Source organism: Budorcas taxicolor, chromosome 1 (genome assembly GCF_023091745.1).
Source record: "Budorcas taxicolor isolate Tak-1 chromosome 1, Takin1.1, whole genome shotgun sequence".
Taxonomy (NCBI): domain Eukaryota; kingdom Metazoa; phylum Chordata; class Mammalia; order Artiodactyla; family Bovidae; genus Budorcas; species Budorcas taxicolor.
Genome location: NC_068910.1, coordinates 170,805,634 through 170,833,473, shown reverse-complemented (window position 1 = coordinate 170,833,473; position 27,840 = coordinate 170,805,634). Strand labels below are relative to the sequence as shown.

At 41.1% G+C, this 27,840-nt stretch overlaps 1 protein-coding gene across 1 annotated transcript in view; it reads left to right on the top strand.

Moving 5' to 3' along the window:
• Positions 1–286: 286 nt before the first annotated feature.
• PPM1L (protein phosphatase, Mg2+/Mn2+ dependent 1L) overlaps positions 287–27,840 on the top strand; it is a 327,274-nt gene continuing 299,720 nt past the window's right edge. The window contains exon 1 of the mRNA XM_052639182.1: positions 287–1,446. Coding sequence (XP_052495142.1) covers positions 1,048–1,446 — 399 coding nt within the window. The 5' untranslated portion in view covers positions 287–1,047. The remainder of the gene's footprint in view (positions 1,447–27,840) is intronic.

Genomic DNA, 27,840 nt, shown 5'->3' with positions numbered 1-27,840 from the left:
ACCGATCAGACCACCACGGTCAGTTTTATGTTGTCCTGAGAGCTCGCACAGGAGGCACACAAGACCATCCACTCGAGCTCCGCTGCAGACGCACCCCTTCCCTCCCCTTCGGTTCGTCCGGGCCTCCGGCAGCTGCAAGCGCGCCAGCCGCGGCTGAACGGCCTCGGCCTTTGACAGCTCGGCGCGAGCACCTCCAGGCCTCTAGTCCCGGCTCAGGGGGAGGAGCGAGGCGGGGCGGGGCGAGCGCGCGCGGGGCGGGGCGAGCGCGAGCGGCGGAGAGAGGAGGGAGCGCGCGAGCAGTGCCGATCGGAGCTGGGAGGTGCTGGGGAAAGGCAGGCAGAGCCCGGCCGGCCGCCTGCGGCTCCGCGCCGTTCTTGCTGCGTCCCCGGCTCCAGGTACCCTCGCCTCTGCCCAGGCTCCAGCAAAAGTTTTATTCTCTGAGGCCCCCCCCCCTGGCGTGTCTGAAGGACTCGGAGCGATTGGCCCGCTGTGCGCTCCCCTGCGGCGGTGACCAAGGGGACGTGCATCCCTCGCCCGCGGGGCTCTGGTGCCTCGCGCTTCCTCACCTGCAGATCGCTCCCCGGAGCGGCGAGGGGCCCCAGCTGAGGGACCGCGCGGGGCGCCCAGAAACTCTCCAGCCCACCGCCGCAGACCCGCCCGGTTCAACTTAAACTTGATTTCTCTCGTCCAGCCCCGGCACCCGCGACTGCTCTGCCACCGCTGGCGTCTCGGCCGCCGCAGCCGCCGCCTCACAAAGGGGAGTAGGGAGGGGTAGCAGGCGGCGGGCACCGGCGCCGGTACGCAAGGCGCTAGCCTCCGGGCCGCCGAGGCCGGGAGACAAAAGGGAAACTGCCTCTGTTCGCCGGACCGGCTCGGAGCTGCCCGATCGTTCGCCTCCCGCCCGGCTCCGTGAGCCTCTTCCCCCCCCGCCTACCCTCGGCTGCTGCTCCGTCTCCCTCCCCGCGGGCTGTCCCCGCAGTGCTCCGGGACCCAGCCAGCCTTCGGGGCGCGCGTCGCTGCTGGTGGTTGGGGCTCTAGCGATAATAAATGATAGAGGATACAATGACTTTGCTATCTCTCCTGGGTCGCATCATGCGCTACTTCTTGCTGAGACCCGAGACGCTCTTCCTGCTGTGCATCAGCCTGGCGCTGTGGAGTTACTTCTTCCACACGGACGAGGTGAAGACCATCGTCAAATCCAGCCGGGACGCCGTGAAGATGGTGAAGGGCAAGGTGGCCGAGATCATGCAGAACGATCGGCTAGGGGGGCTCGACGTGCTGGAGGCTGAGTTCTCCAAGACCTGGGAGTTCAAGAGCCACAATGTGGCGGTGTATTCCATCCAGGGTCGGAGAGACCACATGGAGGACCGTTTCGAAGTTCTTACGGACCTAGCCAACAAGACGCACCCCTCTATCTTCGGGATCTTCGACGGCCACGGGGGCGAGGTAGGAATTCTCTGACACTTTGTTTGAGTGAGTGAGTGAGTGTGTGTGTGTGTGTGTGTGTGTGTGTGTGTGTGTGTGTATGTATGTGAACTACAGGACGTTGTGTGCCCAGCCGGTAGGACTGGGTGCGAGGGGCGTGGTGATGACCTACCTGGTCGTGGGTTGGACAGAGCCACTAGTTCCAAATGTGACCAAGTTGTCAAAAACACTTCCAGATCCAGACCTTTTGTACAGAGGGTCCTATGCGGGGGAGGGAGGGTCATCTATAACCTATTTCGTGCCTCATAATTTATGAAGTTTTTCAAGGCCAGAACGCAGCAAATGACTGTGCTAGTTTTTCTGGGAGGGTTAATGGTTTCTACTGTCAACTTTGGTCCAGGGCCTCAGCGCCCCTGTTATGTTGGGTTGGAACCCGAAGTAGGCACAAAGAAGGAATAAAGTATCTTTGATTTTCGTTAGGAAAAAGATAACATCTGCAGATACGAGTCAGTGAGTGCTTAGTGAGGACGGAGGAAACTGTGATTCCTTTCCATCTCCTTCCAGAGGAGAAACCCGAGGGGGCAGCGCTGGGCTCCTTCCCAATTCCATTAACTTTGCATGTGCAGTCCGGCCACTTGACAGCAGCGCTTAGCTTGCCGGCCGCTTTTAGCTGGATCGAGGCGCTGGACCTAGGTCCCTCTGGCCTTAGAAGAGGTGGCAAAGCCCGCAGAGGTAGCGATGCCCAGATTTCACCACTGCGAAATTCCCCTAGCCGGCGTGGGACGGAGACGTCTCTCTGCTTCTAAATTCTTTTATTCGGGGGTTCATGCGGGAGCAAGAGATGACGTTAGAGGTTCAGGTCCCTCTCCAGAATTTCTGCGGCATCCTGATTGCTTGCCCGGGCTCAGATTTCCTGGAGGTCGGAGCGAGAATTGGCATTGTTCCTTGGGCAGCGGCCCAGGCGAAGTGAGTGGTAAACGTCGTTCAGCCACCCCATCTCTAAATCTGGCAGTTTGGAATGGAGTTTCATTGCTGCACACTTTTTTTTTAAAGCGTACTTTCTTACTCATATCCCCGCCCCTCCCCGCCACCTTTGCTACTCCTTCATCACTCCCTTCCACCCCATACTCCCATCCAACCCTCCCCTCATTCTCCTCTTGGAGCTTATGGTCTCTGGGTGGGCTGTAGCGGGAATTCTCTTTTAAGCTTGTTCTTCCTGGTGGCTTAGATGGTAAAGCTTCTGTCTACAATGCAGGAGACCTGGGTTCAATCCCTGGGTCGGGAAGATTCCCTGGAGAAGGAAATGGCAACCCACTCCAGTATTCTTGCCTAGAAAATCCCATGGATGGAGGAGCCTGGTGCAGGCTACTGTCCATTGGGTCGCAAAGAGTCGGACACGACTGAGCGACTTCATCTCACCTTGTTTTTGGTGAACACTGAGAGAGCTCTCAATTGGTTGTCTCTTTTGGTACCAAGTCACTTCAGCCAACACTCTGCTGATCTTTACAACATATTGCATCTACCTGCCTGGTAGAACCAACTTTGCCAGGAATGACAACTTACTAATAGTTGGAAAGTTTATTTGGTAGAGCTGAAATAAATTTTTGCGATTTTTCATCCACCCTAGCCCTTTCTGTCGGAGAAGGCAATGGCACCCCACTGCAGTACTCTTGCCTGGAAAATCCCATGGACGGAGGAGCCTGGTGGACTGCAGTCCATGGGGTTGAAAAGAGTCAGACACGACTGAGTGACTTCACTTTCACTTTTCACTTTCATGCATTGGAGAAGGAAATGGCAACCCACTCCAGTGTCCTTGCCTGGAAAATCCCAGGGACGGGGGAGCCTGGTGGGCTGCCGTCTGTGGGGTCGCACAGAGTCCCACACGACTGAAGGGACTTAGCAGCAGCAGCAGCAGCCCTTTCTGTGTTCTGTGTTTCAAAATGAAGTTTTCTCACGGATTGTAATTTTGTAGCCTCTTATTTAGTTTGGGGTTCTTTTCCTTTGAGTGGGTGAAAGGTGTGAAGTTAACTGAGGGAAGGGCCAAGATGTGAAGTTAATTGAGGGAAGGGCCACTGTTTTTACTTGGGTAAAAACATATCTGAAGGAGGTTGCCAATATAATGACTGATATGTTTCCTGGTTTGAGTCAGAATGTCTATATTTTCATTTTATGTCTTAAAAAAAATATTTTACATTTATTTGTTTTAATTGAAGGATAATTGCTTTACAGAATTTTGTTGGTTTCTGCCAAACATCAACATGAATCAGCCATAGGTATACATATGTCCCCTCCTTCCTGAGCCTCCCTCCCACCTACCTTCCCATCCCACCCCTCTAGGTAGTTACAGAGCCCTGGTTGGAGTTCCCTGAGTCATACAGCAAATTCCCGTTGGCTATCTATTTTACATATGGTAATGTAGGTTTCCACTGTGCCTCGATTCTTATAAATCATTTAATAAAGATTATGTTTATTACATACTTTTACATTAAAATTGTTGGCAGGTCTGATTCTTGTCTTAGAAAGTACAGTTTTATTAATTTAAAGGTCTAGATGTAGTATTAATGTTGTGAAACTCTTGGCAGTGCTTGTCTGGGTGTGCTGGATTGTTATGTTTTGAACATGTAAGTGAATGGGGTGTTTAAAACTTTTCTTCCAAGTTGATATTCTAAAACTTAAATGTTGAAGACTCCAACAGATTTCAGGCTGAAAAATTCAGTATTATCTTCTGGTAGATGTATCAGTCAGAAAAGGGCCATAATAAATGCTTCTATTTAATTGGAAGTATTTTACCTGTATAAGGCTTTTCATTAAATTTTTAAATAATAAAGGAGATCATCGTTAGCCAGACTATGAAATGAATTTCATTGTGCCTTCCATTAAAAAGTTTGCTGTTTGCAAAATAATAAGTATTATCAGTACACTGAAAAATAGAATAATTGTTCTCTGTATGACATTGTATAGACTGTAGCCAGTTCATTCATTTTGGCTTTGTTTTAGGACAAAATAAATTTATAAAAAGGAGCTATTTAATTGCTATTGGGAATGTGATGGCGAATAATATTAGGTAGCTTCTCTCTTGCTTCTTTCATTCAAAGAAAATCCCACCATCTAAATCTTATCTTTTGTATGGTTTAATGCCTTTAATATTCACCAGAGGAGGGTGCCACTGTTTGATTTTGGTATGGTTGATAGTTATCACCTTTCAGAAAAGAGGAAGCTTTTTCTGAACTCTGTGTATATAACTATGTGTTGTCTGTAGTGTAGTATGGAAGATAAATGAGGAATTTATTTATAATAATTCAGACTAATAAAATAGGCTACTAAAAATCAGGACCCATCTTCAATGGTAGTGCTTTTAGATATAGAAAGAACCTCAGCCACCTTGTATATCTATTTCATTCTGTTTTTTAGATGGTATGTTTACTGATGGCAGGAGAAGCTGTGACTTTCCTAAGACTGCGTGGCTTATTCAAGGCCTTTAGTTTGATAATCTTTATATTAAACCAGTGAATAAATTTATTTGCATATTTACCTAGGTAAATAGATATCACATTAGGGATACACTGATGAATGAGATACAATTCCTTTCCTCAAAGAGTTTCAATTTGGTGAGAGAGAGACCTGTATACCAGGTATTATAGTTATGGTGTGCTTGAGGTTATAGTTAGGGTCTTATCGGAACATTGTCATTTTAGTCAAATTGGGAGGTCAGAGGCCCTGGGAAAGACACCTTGAAGCTTCTTTTACTGCAAGGTTAAATGTATAGGTTTTCAGTCTGCGCTTTGCTTTAAACTGTCTGCGACCTCGGGCAAGTTTGCTTAAGCAACTTTATTTGGGAAGTTTTAGTCTGAAAAATAAGGATAATAATGCATGTGAGGTTCACCTTCATCAGTTGTTTAAAAGCCTATCTAGAAAAATACTTGATGGCTAGAAGGATGTGGAAGAAGAAAGTTTAGAGACAAAGAAGTCCACAGTATTGGGGCCACAGTATTCAACAGAAGAAAAGAGACTCTACCCATGAAAGCCACAACTTTGATCACTAGAAAGTTGTATATTGGATATAGATTAGGTATGTACCAAACTCTCTAGCACTGCTTGTTCTAACTTTTGGTGAACCAATTATTTATTTAGAATTTCAGGTATCCTAGCATTGGGGAAGTAGCATCCTGACTTCAGGTGAAAATTTTCTGATGAGTAAAAAGGAATATTCTTTATGATTAATTGGTAAATTGGTATTCTGATTTGTACTTTAGCCTCTTATGAGTTAAGTTAACATGAGTTAGTTCTCTTGAGTCTATTCACTATTAATTTTTGACAAAGCTATGTCTCTGGACTTGTTATGCTGAGGACCAGACCCAGAATGGCTGTGGCTCCTAGATGGATGCTATCTTAATGAGCCATGTTTTTTTTTCTAAGGGTTTCTATGGGTCGGCTTCCTCACTTGATGCCCTTGGGCCCTTGAGACATTCTGACCACCATACTATGGGTAGATGGTTGACTCTATGTGTGTGTGTCTAAAGTCAAGGCAATGAGTGTTTTGCTGTATAATGCAAATTAAAGCAACAAAAAGGAAAAAATGTGTAGATTGTATCAACTAATGTGGAAAGGTTATTTTAAGATTATAAAATACTGTTTATGTAGGAAAATTGTTTTTGGCACTTATCTGTAATTTTTATTCACAGGCAAAAGGTGTTTTTTGTTTTTAAACTTTTTATATTAACTAGAAGAAATACCACTGATCCTTTGAGGCACTTTTTTCAATGTTCATGGCTGAAACTATGTAGAAAAATAATTGTTATGTACTCTGTATGCTTATGGGCATTAGTGTATTCAAAGTCATGTATCATTGTATCATACAATTAACACACAATTTGGCCAGTGGTTTAAGCTTAGAGTTCCACACGTGACTTCAGAGAGAAGCTATACTTCAGATGCTTGTCAGAAGCTATGGTCTTGGGGCTTAGCGCTTCTTAGAAGCTCAGAAGAAAAACTGCTTATGAAGGGTTTCCTGAAGAATATATACAGTCTGGTTCTTTAGATCAGTGGTTCTTAACTTTTCTTAAGTCATGCTTCTCTTTGAACATGTTATGAAACTATAGACATATCCCCCAGAAAAATGTACATGAGCATCAAGTTTTGTTTATAATTTCAAAGAGAATTGGATGCCTGAAACCTCTGGATTTTAGGTTTAGTCTAGATAGAATAAAATCTGTTTCTGATAGATCTAGACCTGCAGGGAGCAGTGTACCTCGGGTGCCCTGATCACCTTCTTCTCTGTCATTTTGTATTTACTGATGCGTGTGCTGGCATTTGCCTGTGAGGATTAGTATGAAGGATGGTCTTCCAAAATGCTTTGACAGATCAACTGCAGGATGTCATTGAGGACTTTGTTACATTAGATGGTTTTCTCTTGATAAGGACCAAGGGAGGGAGAGTTCACTGAGAGCCTTTTGTTTTTATCATAAGGATGCTGAATCATGATTGGGTTATCTTGTGTTTGTTGGCTGGCAGAAGTGTTAGAGCCAAACCCCTGATCTACCTCTAGCAAGAGTGGAGAGTTTTATTAATTTTATTAATAAGCTGAGGCTTACTCCTAGGAAACTTTATATTTCCTATGTTTACTTTTCTTTTGTCCCATTTTTCTCTTTCTCCTTTTAGATATGCCAGTTTATCTTGTGGTATATGTATTTATGTGTTTCATTAGATATTTCTGAAATAAGACATAGTAGTTCCAAATAAATAAATTATAAGTGGCACAATGAATGATCTGCTTTTCAGACATTACTGCTGCTGTTAGTAAATGTTGGACTCCCACATTATTGACATGCTGGAAGCCTGTAGATTTAGTGTGGGCAAATGACTTATGGTTTAAGAGAAAATTCAGATTGTTTTGGCTTTAAATGACACATTAACCTTTCCGCCCCCAAAGAGGGAGGCACTTTCCCTTTAATAATCCACCCCTGTCCTGTGCTCAGTGGCTGTTTGTAGGTGAATGTAAGATCCTGACTGCTGACTTTGTTGCATCTTCTGAACAGATTGTTTAGAAATTCAGTTTAATTAAACATGCATTTTCTGTAGTCTGTGGCTTGTGGCAAACAAGAGTTCTGTTCTCTGTGATTCTATAGTCAGTGCATTCTCTGCCCTCAGGGAGCATTCCATCTACTTGAAGAGAGATGTTTTTTTAAAGAACTAGCAGAACTACAAGATGCAGTTGGACCACCTGCAAGAGTGCTGGCCTGACTAAGGGAGCTTGGGGAGTCCTGGAAAATTTTGTAAAGGAACTGACATTTGACTGTATCTTCCCATTTTAGTGCACAGAGACTGGGTGGAGGGAGAATGAAAAGATAACATTACAGGTGAAAGAAAAAAGTGTGAAAGTGGTATAGACATAAAATGCAGGCACAGTAGAAGAAAGGCAGGTGGCTCTATTTGTTTAGAGCTGGCTTTCCCCATCTGCTGCGATCTAGAAGCCCACACATTTTCTTCTTTATTTAAATACCTTCTATTTTATGATATACTTTATATTGCTTTTTAGATCATCTGTTTTTTAAAGTTAAGTATATTTGTTTAAAAAAGAAACTTCATATCAGCGCTGTGAGTGGAAAACCCAGAAAATGAAATTCTTGGCCTCCAACCTGCTCATAAGCTGTCTCCATCTTGATGGAGTAGAGTGATTCTGAAACAAACTCTTTTCTTAGTCTCTGGTTACCTCTGGAGTCCTTCTGTCCCCCTCCCCTTGCTTTTTATGAGCAGAAAGGTGGCTTTTAAAGTTTAGTTGTTGGCCACAATTTGAAGTGAGGCAGGCTGCTTGTTCCCTTTTCAGGTGGAAGGTGCCTCTGGTGAGGCCACTCTGTGAGGAGCCTTGATTTGGAACAGCTTTCTGACTCATGCGACAGATAAGATTTCATGTGTAACATACCTCCATGGGGAACCCAGAATTATAGGCAGTTTACAGCGTTCTAGCGGAAATTCCATCCCTGTTTCTATCGCAGTTAAGTGAGCAGATATTATAGGAATAAGCCTGAATCCTTTCTAGCTTAGTTTAAAAAGTAAGTAGTTAATCAGTTTTGGTGCTTGAGCCATTATTGGTCACAAATTGTGATTACTTACAATGACAAGATACACAATGACAGCTGTGCTGGGGCTCGCGGTTGAGGAGTCTTCGCCTGGACTCGGTGGTTTAAACAGGTGAGGAGCTGGAGATGCTGCTGGAGCTGCTGTCAGCCCTGACACTGAAAGTCACACTGAGCAGCCTGGGTCATGTGCTGTGGATAATGGAGAACCGTAGATATTTTTGAGCAAAGGAATGGCTTTTAAATCCGTGGTTTCCTAATCCCTCTAATCTATATATAGAGGATTGACTGGAGAAGGAAATGGCAACCCACTACAGTATTCTTGCCTGGAGCATCCCCATGGACAGAGAAGCCTGGCGGGTTATAGTACATGGGATTGCAAAGAGTCAGACATGACTTAGCAACTAAACCACAATGAAGAAATAAGATGGAAAGGGTGTGTGTGTGTCGCGGGTGGTGTCAGTTGAGGAAGACTGGGCCAGAGCAGAGAAGAGGAAACCCTGGGGTGTGGGTCATTGCTAAAGAGGGGGAAAGATGAACTGGAGACCCTCTGAAGTAGCGAGGCTGCTGCCAGCGTACCCAGTGTGGCACCATTGACATGAGAGATGGCAGCTGATAGAAGAGAAAATTTGGGCAATAGTGAGAATAGTGTGAGTTTGCCTATAAATTTTTTTTGGTTATCTTTAGACATTTTTTGAGATTCATAAAATGTTTGTTGACTGTTTAGCACCCCAATTTGTAAAACGTTATTTCTGTCATACCTTATCTAAACGGACACATTTTAAAACAGTGAAAATAGGCATTATATATAATATCAGATTTATTCAAGTAGAAAAGCACTTATTACTGTTTTACTTTTGTTACTAGGAATAATTTAGGTTTTATTATGAGGTATAGCTTTTCTAAGACTAAAAAACAACAGGATATCTTTATATATCATAAATGATTTCATTTCACTGACACTTATTTTAAATTTAAAAATATGTATATCATCCAGTCTCAGATGAAAATGTTTCCCAGGCTCTATCCAGTTTAAATGTAAGCACATAATTCAATAGGGACTCAGATTTTTAAAAAGTAATATTTTAATTTGGATGTTAATATTTGAAGCATTTGTTTTAGTCTTAATTTCTATTTTGATTTTGAACTACTTCAGTAATATATTTTTGTGGTTTAATTTTTATTACCATTTTAATAGTTCTATTTAATAAATATTAAAGTAAATCAGCAAATTAAACGTATTTTAAAATAATTTTAAAATTATAAAAGTAGTATGACTACATGATTGTATAGAAAAAAAAAATCACTCCAAATTTCATTATTCTGTCACATTCACTATTATGATTTTGGTGTATTACTTGCTCATCTTTTTTTATATGTTTTTAAAATATTATTTTACATTGTTATAATGATATACATATAGTTTTAAATCTTGGCTTTTTTCCCACTTTGTATAGACTCAGTTATTTTGCTCCACAATTCTTTGTTATATTTCTAATGTAGTTTTTAGTGATAGAGTAATATTTTACTGGATATTTGATGAATTACTTAATTGCTTCCTTATTGGTATACATTTAGATTCCTCTGACTTTTCACCATTATAAACAGTAAATATGGTTGTAATAAGTATTGTTGTGCTTTTACTGTAGTTTGGGTTATTTCTCCAGGGTGGATTTCTAGAAGTGGGATTTCTGGATCAGAGAAGAAGTGAAGAAACCAGTATTCATGGTAATAATAATAATAATAATAATAATGGTTGACAGTTATTGAATGTATATAATATTCCAGGGAGTATTTAAAGTACTTTATGAAAGTGACAGTGTTAGTTGCTCAGTCCTGTCTGACTCTCTGCAACCTGAGTCCTCCTGTAGTCCTCCAGGTTCCTCTGTCTGTGGGATTTTCGAGGCAAGAATACTGGAGTGGGTAGCTATTCCTTTCTCCAGGGGATCTTCCTGACACAGGGATTGAACCCCAGTCTCCTGCATTGCAGGCAGATTCTTTACCATCTGAGTCACTAGGGAAGCCTAAGTACTTTATATATATTATCAAGTTTTAATGATCATGACACTTTTTTGAGGTAGGTACTGTGTTATCTACGTACATAAGTAGAAATTAAGGCTCTGAGAGGTTAAGTAATTTGCCCAAGGACTGTCCACAGCTCCTAAGTGGTGAAACTAGGATTTGAAACTGGAATTCAAACTTAGAGCTTTTACCTCCAAAGCCTGTGCTGTCAGTTTCCAGTTGAAGCTCTAAACATCTCAAATTTGGGCGATAAAGTTCAGATAGCATTGTTAGGGGGACACTGCCTGGTTTTCTCATGTTGGTAAGAGATGGAGTTTATTTGAAGATTGTGTCCCTGTGTCCTGTGACATGTTGCTTTTGAAAACTCTATGCTGGTACCTTGGTAGGTAGATTTTATAATTACCTGGGAAAGTCCTGAAGTTAAAGAAATTAGGGGTCAGAAGTCAGAGCAGGTGGTGACTCACGTTAGTCTTTCTCAGCTATTCCCCTTCTTTGCTGGCAGAATCTCTGTCCCACTACAGAGAATCCCTAACATTTTTGCCTCTTAGCTCATGAAAGGCTTCTGTAAGCATTCTCAACAAACAACAATGATTTATATTTTATTTTATTCTAAAGTACCAAAGGTTTGAATTTAGAATAAGTATATAGGTTTATGTGTGTGTATATATTTGCATAATTTCTCTTTTATACTCTTTTATACTGAAGCACAGTTTTTTTTTTTGGAGGACCAATAACTTCCTAATATGTAAATGATTGTTAATTTTAAAGAGCAAGGTAGCATTTTTTAATTTGTTTTTAATACTGAGTTGGTATGTTTAGTTTGAGTAGGTGCTAAGTCTTACGTTTCCATCCCAGAAGGCTCCCTAAAACTTTGTTCTCTTAGTTGGCCTTATTTCAAGCTGAGTCTTTGTGATAGATATAATCTGTTTTTAATATAAATCTTCAAAGGCAAAGTTTAAGTAAACAAAGGAAGATAAAGATAAAGATAAGAGTGGCTCTGTAGTCCCCTTATAGCTTTCTTTTATAGTTATAGGCCCTCCCTTGAAAAGTTCAAAGCATCTAAAGTAAATATTCATATAGAGAGAAATCATGCATTCTGATATGTTGATACTTTCAATAAAGTTGAGGTCTGTACTTTGAGATACTATGCTTAGAAAGTGAAAATATGATACTTTACATCTGAAAAATAAATCTATAAAAATCTCACTTGTTTGGTCTCTCTGGGGAATTTTTTCCCCCTTTCTCTGTTTAGTGAGAATGGGACCCAATTTAATGGAACTTCAGCAGCCTCCAATTTTTTAAGAATGAGGGAGGGCTTTGGTAGTTGAGTCTGTTAAGGAAAGAATGAGACTTACTTTCCTCCATTCCTAGAAGACAAGGAAGTTCCTGTCAGCTACTGCAGATGGACCACCCAAAGGTAAGTTCGGTGCCATTGTGTATAATTGTGTAAGATGTAAACTGTATAATGATGCCAGGTAGAGAGACACCCTTTTCTTTGTGTACAGTGGAACTGTCTGTTTTCCAAGCTAGGTATATGTGGGCCTGTAATCACCTTAGAAAGCGTGCCTTTAAAAAATTTCTATAAAAGTCACCATAAAAATAGGCTAGTCTTCTGAGACTCACATTCTTTACCATACCATCCATCCTTGTTTTGCTCCTGTGTGAGCAGGTGACAGATAATCTGTATGTCTTAGTTTGCTAAGCCAAGACCAGTTATTCACCACACATTATGCCAGCACACTTTATGACCTCCCTGGAGAAGTAAACACTTATTTGCATTTGCTTTTCAGAGTTATTGGTCATTATAAATGTGAATGGGGATTTAATGCCCTATAGCTATAAATCTTAAATATTTCAAATGGTGTTTTTTATAGGACAGTCTATATTTAGCATTAGCAGTAAAGTTTACATCTAAAAACGTTAAGAAATTTTTATTCTCTTCATTATAGAATTGCCAGAGAGTAGAAACTGTTTTATTCTGATACATATATACTGTTCTTTTTAATCTACTGAGTGGTTTTGTTTGTCTTTTTAATTAAATAGATTAACTCTTAGTTAAATTAGTCACTGACATTTTCTAGCCAGTAAGGCTCTTAACAGACACTGTCAGGATTTTATAGAAATTGAGACATAGTAGGATTTTGATCATACTGTTTGCCTTTTTGGTCCTTAATATGATGAGTTGAATTTGCTGTAAGAACTGATTTGCCTATGTGTATGATAAATATAACTGTCCTAGAATTTGGGATTAGGAAGTTTTTAGTTCTTTTTTATTTTAACTCTCAGATGTTTTTCTAAATTTCTGCTTAGAAAGAAGATAAATTTTCTCTTTAGATAGGCTTGGCAGAGATAGCGAATTGTCATATAATCCAAATATAGTGCCTAAAGCTTCACAGCTACATGGATAATCTATTTTTAAAGACTTTCATCAAGGAGATTTCACATTGTCCCTGGAGAATTTTTGTCTCTATAATCCTCTCTCAGGAAAATCATCTTTATATGTGAATTACATTCTGTTGGTTTAAGTGTATTTCTTTTAGTCTGGCCTCAGTGGAGATAATGTAGGATTAGGTTGTTACAGTTCATAAATCAGTAAGATTAAGGTAATCAGAAATCTCCTTCCCCCGTATTAAACAGGTACATCAAATTTATGGAAGAAGTATTCATCTTGGAAAAAGGAGATACAAGATAATTTCAACCAAAGGCAGAATGGTGTTTCCAGATAATCAATAATACCTCCTCTTTGTTAAAGAGCCAGTTGGGCAATAAAGGAAATGTCCTCTTCCAGGTTTACAGATTGGCTGGTTTTGTCTTTCATGTTCATTGTCAGAGACTTAGGCTGCAGCAGAAGTAAATTCAAGCTACATACCTAGCTAGCGCATTATTTGGAAGTTTTTGGTTGTAGGTGGCATAGAACTCAAGTGGAGTTAACTCCAGGTTTATTTATTATCTCATGTAACAAATGTCCTGGAACTAGGTGTTTCCAAGGTTGGTTGATTCAGTAGCTCAGTGACTTCAAGTCTTTGTATAACTACATCCAGAGACGTGAAAAAGAAACTGTACCTGTCCTGCATTCTTAAAGCCTGAGGAAAACCTATCTAGAAACTACCACTCACATCTCCTAGGCCAGAATTGTTTCCATGGCTCAACTGGGAATGGGCCATTGAAAAACTATCACCATGGTGATGAACTCTGACCCAATATATTTCACCTCAGTTCTGGAGAAGAGCCCAGCCTCCTTTGGAGATCATGGACAGCCTAGGAAGGTGAACAAGGCCTGAGTGTTGTTAGCTAGAAGAAAGGCAAGTGGGAAGGGTTGTTGGTTGGGCCACATACCTGGGAAGTGGGTTCAGAGAAGGTGGCCTGGAACATTTCTTATCTACACATTAGCAACCTCATTGAAGAAGGTTGCTATGAAGTGTGTAACACTGACATGAGGGTTAGAAAAGGGTAAACCATCTTATTTTCAAATTGGCTTTAGGATGGTTTTGCCTGGAAAGAAGCCATGGTTCCAGAGGAATGGGCGAGTGCTGGAGCAGGTGGGCAAGTGCTGGAGCCATCTTACCCTGGTACCTCTGCCGGTTTTGGTGAAGGTTATTCTTTTTTTTCCCCCTTTGAGATTTCAAGAAAATTCTTGCTCTAATTTCTACAACATGTCTTGTAAGAAAACTGCAGCTGATTGTGGAAGAGTCCTGTATGGAGGGAGTTGGGTCCTAAGTTGGTTTAAAAATAGAAGATCATGTATAGCCAAAATGTCTTTGGAACGATAGAGAGATTGGTGTCTATCGAGACATAGAGAATGGTGTCTATAAGTTGACTATAGAGAATGGTGTCTCTGATGTACTTCTTATTCTGTAGAGCAGTATCTAGGTATAAATATATAATATCCCCAAGTCATGTATGTGCTGTGCTGTGGTTAGTTGTGACACCATGGACCATTGCCCACCAGGCTTCTTTGTCCATAGGATTCTCCAGGCAAGAATTCTGGAGTGGGTTGCCATTCTCTTCTCCAGGGTAATTCCCGATGCAGGGACTGTACCCAGGTCTCCCTCATTGCAGGCTGATTCTTTACCCTCTGAGGCACCAGGGAAGCCCAAATCATGTATAGTATAAAGTATGGGATGGAGAAGGAAATGGCAACCCATTCCAGTATTCTTGCCTGGGAAATCCCATGGACAGAGGAACCTGGTGGGCTGCAGTCTATGGAACTGCAGAGTTGGACATGACTGAAGCGACTAAGCATAAAGTATAGGATGTGCATATAAAATATAGTTTCAGGTGTTTTAAGTGATAAAAAAGAGTATCTTGAATTTGTGTAGATTTGTAAATAGTATCATTTCACTGTATCTTCTGTAAGATAATAGGATAAGAAATTGAAGAACGTTTTGAGATTTTCAAGTGACAACAGGAATTTATTTCCTTTAGAGAGAGAGAGTGTGTTATAAATTTCTGTGTGATCACTTTGAGAAAATCTAGTGTTTTAAAGTTTTAAAAATACAAAGCAGAATAAACATCTGGTTTTTTGGAGTCAGGTTGAATTTATCTCGATTATTTTGAAAGTCGGTTTTAGAAGGATAATTATAATGCCATATTGAATACTTTATTTTTAACCTAAGTGCCAGCCGTATCTTTGACACCAGATGGAAATACAGAGATGGGTACCCAGCATGGTAATTTGTATTCATTAACACATAGAAGAAGTTTATACTTGCTATTTCTTTTTTCCCTATGGCTTGAGACCTTGGGGGATTTTATTCTCCAGCAATTTCAGAAGAGACCAATCAGGAATTCTGACCTTTCCCACTTTCTTGGTGTCTCTCCTGAGCATCTGATATGGTTGTGCTGTGCTGTGTTCAGCTTGACTCTTTGAGACTGTAGTCTGCCAGGATTCTCTGTCCATGGAATTTTTTCCAGGCAAGAATACTGGAGTGGGTTGCCATGCCCTGCTCCAGGGAGGTCTTCCTGACCCAGGGTTTGAACTGGTGTCTCCTGTGGCTCCTGCCTCGGCAGGTGGATTCTTTAGCACTGTGCTACCTGGGAAATCCCAATCTGATATGGTACTTCAAATCTAAATTCGTTTGATAAATGTCTGGTCCTGGATTTGTCTAAGAATGAGACTTTTTGAGCAGCAAGGAATTCTTGGAAAGGAAGTTTATATTTTAAATAGCTGTGAGATCCAAGTGGCTGCTGCTGAAGAAATCACATGGGTAAAGAGCTGGGATTCTAACGGGGGCCAGAGAAGCTCTCTACCCTTTCCTGTTAGAGTCAAAGACCATGCTGTGTTTCATGGAGTCACACAGTGATGGAAACTTTTTATTCCCAAAGACTTATGTAATGCAAGTAGTTTAGACATGAAATAGCACAGGCAGGCATGTATTTTGGCAATATCACCTCAATTTGATGGAAAGAGCTGTTAGTTTTCTTCTGTCTCTCAAAAGTAGGATAACAGTGGGAGTGCCCAACTGATATTTTCACTTTACCTGAGAGAAGTCTCAGCTCTAGCCTTCATGCTGACTGTCTGTTAAAGGAGGTTAGGATATTGACTTTCTTCATTAAAGAAAATTTAACATCGATATGATATTATTATCTGATACACAGTCCGTATTCCAATTTTGCCAATCATCCCAACTGTTCTCTTTAAAAACAGCTTTACGTATGATTGACATACAATAAACTGCATATGTTTAATATATACAGTTTGATTAGTTTTAGACTATGTGGGATCACAATAAACTGTGGAAAATTCTGAAAGAGATGGGAATACCAGACCACCTGACCTGCCTCTTGAGAAACCTGTATGCAAGTCAGGCAGCAACAGTTAGAACTGGACATGAACAACAGACTGGTTCCAAATAGGAAAAGGAGTATGTCAAGGCTGTATATTGTCACCCTGCTTATTTAACTTATTCGCAGAGTACATCATGAGAAATGCTGGGCTGGAGGAAGCACAAGCTGGAATCAAGATTGCCGGGAGAAATATCAATAACCTCAGATATGCAGATGACACCACCCTTATGGCAGAAAGTGAAGAAGAACTAAAGAGCCTCTTGATGAAAGTGAAAGAGGAGAGTGAAAAAGTTGGCTTAAAGCTCAACATTCAGAAAATGAAGATCATGGCATCTGGTGCCATCACTTCATGGGAAATAGATGGGGAAACAGTGGCAGACTTTATTTTGGGGGGCTCCAAAATCACTGCAGATGGTGATTGCAGCCATGAAATCTAAAGATGCTTACTCCTTGGAAGGAAAGTTATGACCAACCTAGATAGCTCAAAAGCAGAGACATTACTTTGTCAACAAAGGTCCGTCTAGTCAAGGCTATGGTTTTTCCAGTGGTCATGTATGGATGTGAGAGTTGGACTGTGAAGAAAGCTGAGCACCGAAGAATCTATGCTTTTGAACTGTGGTGTTGGAGAAGACTCTTGAGAGTCCCCTGGACTGCAAGGAGATCCAACCAGTCCATCCTAAAGGAGATCAATCCTGGGTGTTCATTGGAAGGACTGATGTTGAAGCTGAAACTGCAATACTTTGGCCACCTGATGCAAAGAGCTGACTCATTTGAAAAAACCCTGATGCTGGGAGGGATTGGGGGCAGGAGGAGAAGGGGACGACTGAGGATGAGATGGTTGGATGGCATCACTGACTCGATGAACATGGGTTTGGGTAGACTCTGGGAGTTGGTGATGGACAGGGAGGCCTGGTGTGCTCTGACTCATGGGGTCACAAGGAGTTAGACAGGACTGAGCGACTGAACTGAACTGAACTGATATATACTTGTGAAACCATTACTACCATCGAGATAATGAACGTATACCCCACCATGAGATAATGAACATATCCATCGCCCTCAAAAGTTTCTTCATGCCCCTTTGTAATACCTTTATTCTAATGTTCTTCTCCAGTCCATCCCTTTATCACTGGATATGCTTCTGTCACTATCGAGTTAGTTTGTACTTTGTAAATGTAATTTATGTAAATGGAAATATACAGTACGTATGTCCTTTTTTCCTGGCTGCTTTCCCTCACCTCGCCCTAGCATAATTATTGAAATTCTTCTGTGTTGTTGTATTCATCAATAATTAAGTCATTTTTGTTGCTTAGTATTCTATTGTATGGATATACCAACAATTCGGTATCCATTCACATGTTCCTGGACAGTTGAATTGATGCCAGGTTTTGCCTGTCAATATTCATGTAAGTATGTGTACTGACATATGCCTTCATTGTATGTGGGTGTGCTCAGATGCTCAGACATGTCTGACTGTTTGTGATCTCATCATGGACTGTAGCCCACCAGCCTCCTCTGTCCATGGCATTGCCCTTGGGTAAATACCTAGGAATAGAATGACTGGATCATATGGTAGGGGTTATATTATCTTTTTAAGAAACTGCTGGGTAAACTGCTATTCCAGAGTGGTTGTACTATCTTACATTTTCATCATTGGTGTGTGAGAGTCTAGTTGCTCCATAGCCTCGCCAGTCTTCTAAATTTTAGTTTTGGGTTGGCCAAAAAGTTCATTCAATTTTAAGTAAAAAAATAAAGACATAGTTTTCCTGTTTACTAAGAACTTTATTGAACAATATATTCCCTAACTGAACAAACTTTTTGGCCAACTCAATATAATTCCTAGTAGTCATGAATTGGTTGCTCAATATGGTTTTAGTTTGCATTTTCCTAATGACTAATGATATTGAGCATCTTTTTAATGTACTTTGGGGAAGATGGTCTTCTTTCGAAAACAGAAAAAGGTGGTTATTAAATTTTGGTTTTCTTGTAAAATCTGACTTTTAATCCTTTTCTCTTTTGTGTGAGTGAAAGAAGAGAATAAGAAGTGAAAGGAGTAGGAGTGATTAGACATGACTGTCTCTTACTGAGAGAGCCTAGGAGTACAGCCAAAAATAAGAGGTGTTGAGAGGCTGTACAGGATAACCAGGAAATTAGATGAAGCAAGGAGAGCAGAAAAGAAAGACGAGGCCAGTGACCACTAAGGACAGTTTGTATTATCAGATTCTTTCATGTTCTTAAAACCACATGTTCTTGTATTTCAAATGAAAAATCTGAAAGAGACTTGTCCTAAATGCCTTTGAAAACAGAGACTGTAGATACTGCTTCTGCCTCTTCTTTCTACTTATCATTTCCTGTTGTCATCTAAGCTTTTTCAAGTCTGGTTTTTTGCTGGGCTCCAGAGGCCTCATAACTGCCATGTGTGATGGCTTGCTTTCAGTCCTCATCTTAGATTTTTTTGTAGGATCTGGCTTTCCTGACCACCTCTGTCTTCTTAACCCTCATCTCCCTAGCCTTAGTGACACTCAAGGTTTTTTTTTTTGTTGCCTTCTCTTCTGTTAGGTGTTAACACTTCCTTATGAACCTGGGTTTCGAGGACAGCTGTCCTCAGTGTACTGGTCCCATTCTGTTCCTTTGCACCAGAATCTTTGCAGCTTCCCGGGATTCAGCCATCCTCTTTGAGAAGAGGGCTTTCCTTCCCATCTAGAGTCCACATCTTTTCATGCTGACTGACTTTTATTTCTTGATGTCGCCTCCATAGCTGCCTGTCTGAAACCAAATTTGCCCGCTGTGTTCATAGATTAATTTTATCTTCAGACTTGTCTCTTTCTGTCATGGTACTACTGTCTTGTTTTCAGTCTCCCACTCTTGAAACTGCTACTTTTGTTTCTTCTCTCTTCATTCAAGTCTGTGAGACTGTGTCATACGTCTCATTTCTGTCTCCATCTTCATGGTCCCACCGCCACCATCCTAATTCAGGCTTTCATTGCTTCCTGCTGGGACTGTGACCGTGGCTTCCTCACAGGTTGGTTAGTGTCTGGTCACTCTCCCTGCCAGTCCACTCACTGCTATCTTTGATAGGTCAGTCTTTTAAGCTCACTGACTGGTACATTGTTTCTTTTAAAAAGTCTTTGATTTCTGACCAGCCGTGATATATTCGTCTGAATTTATTTGTGGGATACTCTTAACAACATTCCTGATTACTTTACCTTATTCAGCCTTCTCTTGTGTCGCTCTCCTACAGAAAACTCTGCACTGCAGCAGAACTGGTCTTTTTTTTTATTCCCCAAATACCTGATATGTACACATGCCCACTGCTGCTGCTTGTGAAAAGCTCTATTCCATTCTCTGATTCCCATTCCTCTTCTCATAACTGTGTTTTATCCTTACTCCAAAAAACACACACACAAAAGTGAAAGTGAAAGTCGAAAACAACCAAAAAAAGTGAAAGTGAAAGTCGCTGGGTCATGTCCAGCTCTTTGCGACCCCATGGACTGTCTCTTGTATTATTACTCATTTTTAAGGTGCCTTTTCTCTTCAGCCAGAGTTCAACTTCCTTGAGTTTCATGTCTCTCTCAAAGCCCTAATGTGTGCCTGCACTGTTCCAGATGCTTGCATAATAACAATGCCTTACAATAATCCTGGAAATAATGATGCCTTGCAGATGAAAAGGAAACACCAAGTTCTGTGACTACATTTGTTATCATTGTACCAATTGGAAACTACAGGGCCCTGCCATTCTGACCAAGTGCCTACAATGTGCCAGATGCTTTCACTGATGCTCTTTCACTGAATCTTCATGGTCTTTGCAGGCTGCTGTGGATATCTTCAGGCTTCCCAGCTGGTAGTTGTGGTAAAGAACTTGCCTGCCAAGGATTTGATCCCTGGGTCAGGAAGATCCTCCAGAGGAGGGGATGGCAACCCACTCCAGTATTCTTGCCTGGAAAATCCCATGGACAGAGGAGCCTGGCGGGCTACAGTCTTAAGGGTCATAGAGTTGGACACAGCTAAAGTGACTTAGCATGCCCGTGGTTGTCTGCATTTCACAGCTGGGGAAACCGATGCTCAGACTACTGTGTGCCCAGAGTTATACAACTGCTAAGTGGAAGGGCTGGAATGAAAATATTTCTCTTATCTGCCCCAATGCCAAATCCCCCTTCTCTGTTCCACACTGTCTGTATGCTGCTGCTGCTAAGTTGCTTTAGTCATGTCCGACTCTGTGCGACCCCATAGACGGCAGCCCACCAGGCTCCCCCATCCCTGGGATTCTCCAGGCAAGAACACCAGAGTGGGTTGCCATTTCCTTCTCCAATGCATGAAGGTGAAAAGTGAAAGTGAAGTCGCTCAGTCGTGTCTGACTCTTAGTGACCCCATGGACTGCAGCCTACCAGGCTCCTCCGTCCATGGGATTTTCCAGGCAAGAGTACTGGAGTGGGATGCCATTGTCTTCTCCACACAGTCTGCATAGGCAACGACAAGTTTTGGCAGGGCCTTCACCTGGGGGTTATTTCTGAGGTACTGTTAGCTCTCGGTTTCTACCACTTTAGATTATCTGTAATGGCTATTTCAAGTACATGGAAATGGAATCAAGTTGAGGAAATAAAGTAATTTATTTACATCATTCACTTGTATTAAGTTTTTGCTTTTTCTCTTCAACTCTTGTGACTTGTGCAATGTATGGTTCATCCAAAAGCTGTTTAAATAATGACCAAGAAGAATGCAGATTAAATATATAGAATTCTGAAGGTGAGCCTAGGCAAGTGGTTTTCATCAGTTTGACAGGTGTGATCCTATATCTGGTTGTAAGGCAGGAATTTTGAAAATTGAAGCCGGCTCTTCAAAAGAGGCTGGCAACCAACATTCTCTGATTTAACTCAGTCTTCCCTTCCCAAGGTGGCTCAATTATTTTGCTGGGTTGTTATGGATTATAGGGCATTAGGCATGCCTCTGTTTTCAAAGGTAAGTACAAAAGGACATTCTAGAGAATCCCAAAAGCATCATGCAAAATAAAATTATAGTATTTAGTGAGCATCAAAGAGTGGAGAAGTACAAATGAACAACTTTGGCTGCCTAGGGATAGAAACAGTGATTCATAGACTTGAGATTTGGAACTCAGACATTCTTGGTTTGTACCCAAGGGGAGAGAGGCATCAGATAAGTTGCATGACAGAAGAGAAAATAGCTTACTGATAGTGTGAGAATACCTTTGGAAGAAGTGAACGTCATCAACTTTATCTTATTTTGACTAATGTCATGAAAATATATGCTTCTTCTACACTATTGAGTTAAAAAAATGGCATTTTAGAAAACATCCAGCATGAGGAGGTGATAAATTTCTCGTGTACAAAATGGACATTTTCTACTTTAGGGGGAAGTAGCAACCTTTGGGGAGCTTTTTGACTCATATTCAAAACTCAAGTAACTCAGTTCTTAACAGGTAACTCCATTAGCTACCTCTTCCTCAGCTCTTCCAACCATGGGAAACAGAAGTTGCTCTCTGGTTCTTTTCACCCATGCAGTTGTCACTGATCACCACTCCAGAGAGAAACAGGTCACATAGGATGAAAACATGATATTTCCTCAACCAGTTCATTTAATTTCCCTTCGCTGTGTTTACTCGTTCAGTTGTGTCTTACTTTTTGTGACCCCCATGGACTGTAGCCTGCCAGGCTCCTCTGTCCATGGCAGTTCTCCAGGCAAGAACACTGGCGTGGGTTACCATGCCCGCCTCCAGGGTATCCTCCCAACTCAAGGACTGAATCCAGGTCTCTTGCATTGCAGGCAGATTCTTTACCATCTAAGCTACTAAGGAAGCCCAATTTCCCTTTGGCAGTGTTCAGTTTGAGCAGAAATTCATTAAAAAAAAAATTCTTATTTTTTTAAACTTGAGTATTCTATGAAGATCTTTTATTATTAATTTTTTTGCCATGTGGGGTATTGGATCTTAGCTCCCTGGCCAGGGATTGAACTGGCACCCCTTGCATTGAAAACAAGGAGTCTTAACCACTGGACAGTCATGGAAATACCCAAAACATTTTTAATTTCTTGAAATTGGGTAGAAGTTATGGCTATGAATGTTTGGGTTAGCATTATGCCTATTTTTAACTGTTATTGTATGTCTTCTTTCAGATATACCATACTCCCTTGGCACCTTGTACATACCCCATTAATGTTTATCAGATTCATCTCATCAGGGAATCAGAGAAGATTAGTACTATGAAAATTCTTAGGTAGCTTTTTGACTTCTTCTAGAATGAGGATTTAATATAAATAATTTCTAAAAGGTTGTTTTCTTTAAAATATTTAAAAATTGTGGCAGAATTACATAACATATAATTTCCCATCTTAACCATTTTTTAAGTGAACAGTTCAGTTCAGTCACTCATTTGTGTCTGACTCTTTGCGACCCCATGAATCGCAGCATGCCAGGCCTCCCTGTCCATCACCACTCCCAGAGTTCACTCAGATTCACGTTCATCGAGTCAGTGATGCCATTCAGCCATCTCATCCTCTGTTGTCCCCTTCTCCTCCTGCCCCCAATCCCTCCTAGCATCAAAGTCTTTTCCAATGAGTCAACTCTTCGCATGAGGTGGCCAAAGTACTGGAGTTTCAGCTTTAGCATCATTCCCTCCAAAGAAATCCCAGGGTTGATCTCCTTTAGAATGGACTGGTTGGATCTCCTTGCAGTCCAAGGGACTCTCAAGAGTCTTCTCCAACACCACAGGTCAAAAGCATCAATTCTTCGGTGCTCAGCCTTCTTCACAGTCCAACTCTCACATCCATACGTGACCACTGGAAAAACCATAGCCTTGACTAGACGGACCTTTGTTGGCAAAGTAATGTCTCTGCTTTTGAATATGCTATCTAGGTTGGTCATAACTTTCCTTCCAAGGAGTAAGCGGCTTTTAATTTCATGGCTGCAATCACCATCTGCAGTGGTTAGTGTTAAGTATATCCATGTTGTTATACAACAGATCTCCAGAACTTATTCATCTTGGAAAACTGAAACTCGATGTCTATTGAACAGTAATTACTATTTCTGTCTATCTCCATCCTATTCTAACTGCCATTCAGCTTCCTGTTCCTGTGAACAACTAGTTTAGAGAACTCATGTAAGTGAAATCATTCAGTATTTGTCTTTTTGTGACTGGCGCATTTTCCAGCAGTATCACAAATAATGTGTTGACTGAAACTGTTATAAGACATAAAATGACAAGTTTAATCTATGTTGTAGAATGTATAATCTTTTGTATTGTACATACCATATTTTGTTCATGCATTCATCTGTCAAAGGATATTTGGGTTGTTTCTATCTCTTGGTTATTGTGATAATGCTTCTGTGTACACGAGTATGTAAATATGTCTTTGAGATCCTGCTTTCAGCTTTTTTGGATATAATTAGAAGTGAGAATGCTGGATTTCATGCTTGTTATTGTTCAGTTGCCAAGTCATGTCCGACTTTGCGATCCCGTGGACTGCATCACGCCAGGATCATAATGGTAGTTCTATTTTAATTTGTTGAGGAGCTGCCGTACTATTTTCAGTAGTGATTGTTTTGTTTTACACTCCTACTCTCAGTGCACAAGGGTTCCAACTTCTCCACTTCCTCACTAACACTTCTGCTTTTTAAAGTGGTAGCCATTGTAATTGGAGAAGGAAATGGCAACCTACTCCAGTATTCTTGCCTGGAGAATCCCAGGGACAGAGGAGCCTGGTGGGCTGCCGCCTGTGGGATTGCACAGAGTCGGACACGACTGAAGCGACTTAGCAGCAGCAGCCATTGTAATGGGTCTGAGGTGATAGCTCATATTTTGATTTGCATTCCTTTAAGGATTATTGATATTGAATATCTTTTCATATACTTTTTGGCCATTCATATATCATCTTTGGAGAAATGCCTATTCAAGTCTTTCATCCATTTTTATTTATTAATTTATTTTTATTTTACTTCATTTTAGTTTACAATACTGTATTGGTTTTGCCATACATCAACATGAATCCGTCAAGGGTGTACATGAGTTCCCAATCCTGAACCCCCCTCCCACCTCCCTCTCCATACCATTTTTAAATCAGGTTATCTAATTTTGTTGTATCTAATTTTGAGTTTTAATAGTTCTATATATTCTAAATATTAACCCCTTACTAAATAAATGACTTGCAGATGTTTTCTTCCATATTTCTAGTAATGTTTTTGTAACTTTTTATGTTGATATAATTACAAACTTACAGAAAAGTTGCAAGATTAGTATAGGGAACTCTTGCATACTCTTTATGCAGAATCACTGGTTTTTTGAAGGACCACCTAGGTTTCTTGACATTTTAGTGAGCCTTCTAAACAGAATGAACTACTTGTGGCTATGGGAGATATAAAAATGTAAACATGGTCCCTGTTTGAACATGGAAAACGAATAGGAATGTTTATAAAGCAGCAAGTACAGATGAGAATTATATAGATAGGAACACAAGTGAGAAGGGGCCAAAAATGAGAATAACTTGCATTATTAGAACTGGAGACTTGTCCTGGTGGTTTTCAAACGTGGGATGTTTTTGTCCCCTGGAGGACTTCTGGCAGTGTGTGGAGACTCACTGGTTGACATCAATTCAGGGTGCATGGCAGAAAGTTGTACTGCTGGCATCTAGTAGAGACCAGGAGTCCTGCTAACATCTTGCAGTGTATAGGGCAGCCCCTCACCATCAAGAATTATGCAATCCAAAATGTTAATAGTGCCAAAGCAGAGAACTCTTGCCCTATCCCCAGGAACCAGACTTTGTAGAAAACCTGTCTTGAGAACTTTAAAGGTTTTGGGCCCAGAAATTCTGTCAAACACGTCCAAAGCACTTGGATAGCACAATGAAGACTACTTAATTAAAGAATAGGTATGAAAAAATTTTTCTTTCTTTTTTTATGTATAGCCCACAACCAGGGAACTTAGTTGGTCTTCTTACTATAAATTTTCCACAGTGAACAGTCTAAAAATACTCTCCCTGGTGTTATTTTGTATTGCAGTCACTTGTAGCTCACATGTTTCTATTACCGTGTTCTCCTCTCTTTGCCATTTGCTGCTGTAGGAAAACTATGTAAACTCTGAAAAAAGCAAATGTTACTGTGCTTGATGCTTAGATACTGGTCTTGATGCCTAGAGGAAGAAAGCAGTGGTGTTGGGGAAAGGTGCCTTAGGTGGCTTTCTTTCCATTCTCATTTACTGCAGAGAAGCTGGGTGCCAGCTCTCTTTTACCTCTTGCTCCAGTAGGCTGGGAGGAGAGTGGAAATAGTATGGACATTGGCATCCTGTGGACCCGGATTTGATTCCAGGCCCATCCATTACTAGCTGTCTGACTTTGGGCAAATACAGTATATTCTCTGAACTCTATTGTCTTCTCTGCCTGGGGTATAATGTCTGCTGTGCTGAGTGATGAAGGGCAGTGGAGTGCAGTGGTTAAGGCTGTGAACCCTTACATTTAATTGGTTGCCTCTCTGATCTTCGCTTTGCTGCCTCTCATTGTGTGTCCTTTGATGAGTTTTTCGGCCTTTCTAGGCCTTAGTTTCTTCATTTGAAAAATGAGAAGAAATATAATATCTTTTACTTCACAGGATTTTTGAGCTTCCCAGGTGGCTCAGTGGTAAAGAATCTGCCAATGCAGGAGACACAGGTTCAATCCTTGGGTCAGAAAGATCCCCTGGAGAAGGAAATGGCAACCTGCTTCAATATTCTTGTCTGGGAAATCCCATGGACAGAGTCTGGTGGGCTAGGGTCCATGGGGATGCAAAGAGTCAGACATAACTAGCAACTAAACAACAGCAACAACATAGGGCTGTCCTGACATTAAATGAAATAATACATGTAAAGCACTTAAATTGGTGCCTTGCACATAGTAGGCACTCAGTAAATAGCCATTTTGGGGGTTTATTTGAGATTAAGGATTAAAGGACACTGTAGTGTTGAACAAATAGAAGGTGCTTGATGACTGGTTTTTTAAAATTTAAATTTTGGTAGCAGACAGTTTGTTAAAATGCCATTATAACAAAATTTCAGTAGCTCCTGAAGTTAAATGAGTGGGCATTTGATCTTAAGATGTTCCTAGGATACAAAGGAAACTGGTCATTCTCTTGCTTCCTGTTTGTACCTGGTAAAGATTCCTTTGGATTCTTGTTCAAAAATGTGCTTCAAGAATTGCAGGCCTAGCCAGACTTTTGCAGAATTATGAGACCAGGGTTCTGTGGAATTATGAGAGTCAGCTGAACGTATGGAGTGGTGAGGAGGTGTTTGGATTGGAAACAGTTGTTTTCCTAGTCTAGCCTTCATGAAGTTACCCTCAGTGGAGAGGAAGTGGGGAAATAGCAGAAAAACTTGATTCTTTTTAAACTCCATGTTCACCCTTGAGGTGTGACTGTGTATCCCAGTGGGTGAACAGGTCCTGTCCTTGATAGTATATGAGATATAGATTCACTCAAAGATAATTTTCTGGGGAACTGAATATTGGGTTCTACCAGTTCCTGAGCGCTGAAGAATTGATGCTTTTGAACTGTGGTGTTGGTGAAGACCCTAGAGAGTCTCTTGGACCACAAGGAGATCAAACCAGTCAATCCTAAAGGAAATCAAGACAGAATATTCATTGGGAGGACTGATGCTGAAGTTGAAGCTCCAATACTTTGGCCACCTGGTGTGAAGAACTGACTCTTTAGAAAACACCCTGATGCTGGGAAAGACTGAAGGCAGGAGAAAAGGGGCAACAGAGGACCAGATGGTTGGATGGCATCACAGACTCGATGAACATGACTTTGAGCAAGCTCTGGGAGATGGTGATGGACAGGGAAGCCTGGTATGCTGCAATCCATGGAGTCGCAAATAGTCAGACACGACTGAGCGACTGAACTGAACTGACTGACCAGTTCCTGCAGGTATCGGGTTTTAGATGGACATGTTTATAGGTCACATATGGTGCAGTCCTTTATAAATGCAAGAATATATTATTTAATTGCAAAGTAAAGTATGTGCATAGGGTTTAGCATAATGCCTCTCATTGTAGTGCTTTATTATTAACAAGAGTCCAGGTTTGATGCATGATACTGGATGCTTGGGGCTGGTGCACTGAGACGACCCAGAGGGATGGTACAGGGAGGGAGGAAGGAGGGGGGTTCAGGATGGGGAACACGTGTATACCTGTGGCGGATTCATGTTGATGTATGGCAAAATCAATACAATATTGTAAAGTAATTAACCTCCAATTAAAATAAATAAATTGTGAGTCTGAGTGAACTCCGGGAGATGGTGATGGACAGGGAGGCCTGGCGTGCTGTGATTCATGGGGTCGCAAAGAGTCGGACATGACTGAGCGACTGAACTAATACTAATAATATTAAAAAAGAGTTAGCTGATATCATCATAGTCATCATCATTATACTTATCATTACTCTTAAATTTTATGTTTTAGTTCAGTTTAGAAATAAACTCTTTACTTTAAAGCAACTCAATTTCCCTTTTACTTTATTTTTTATTTTTAAAAATACTCTTATGGACATATACACATTCAGAAA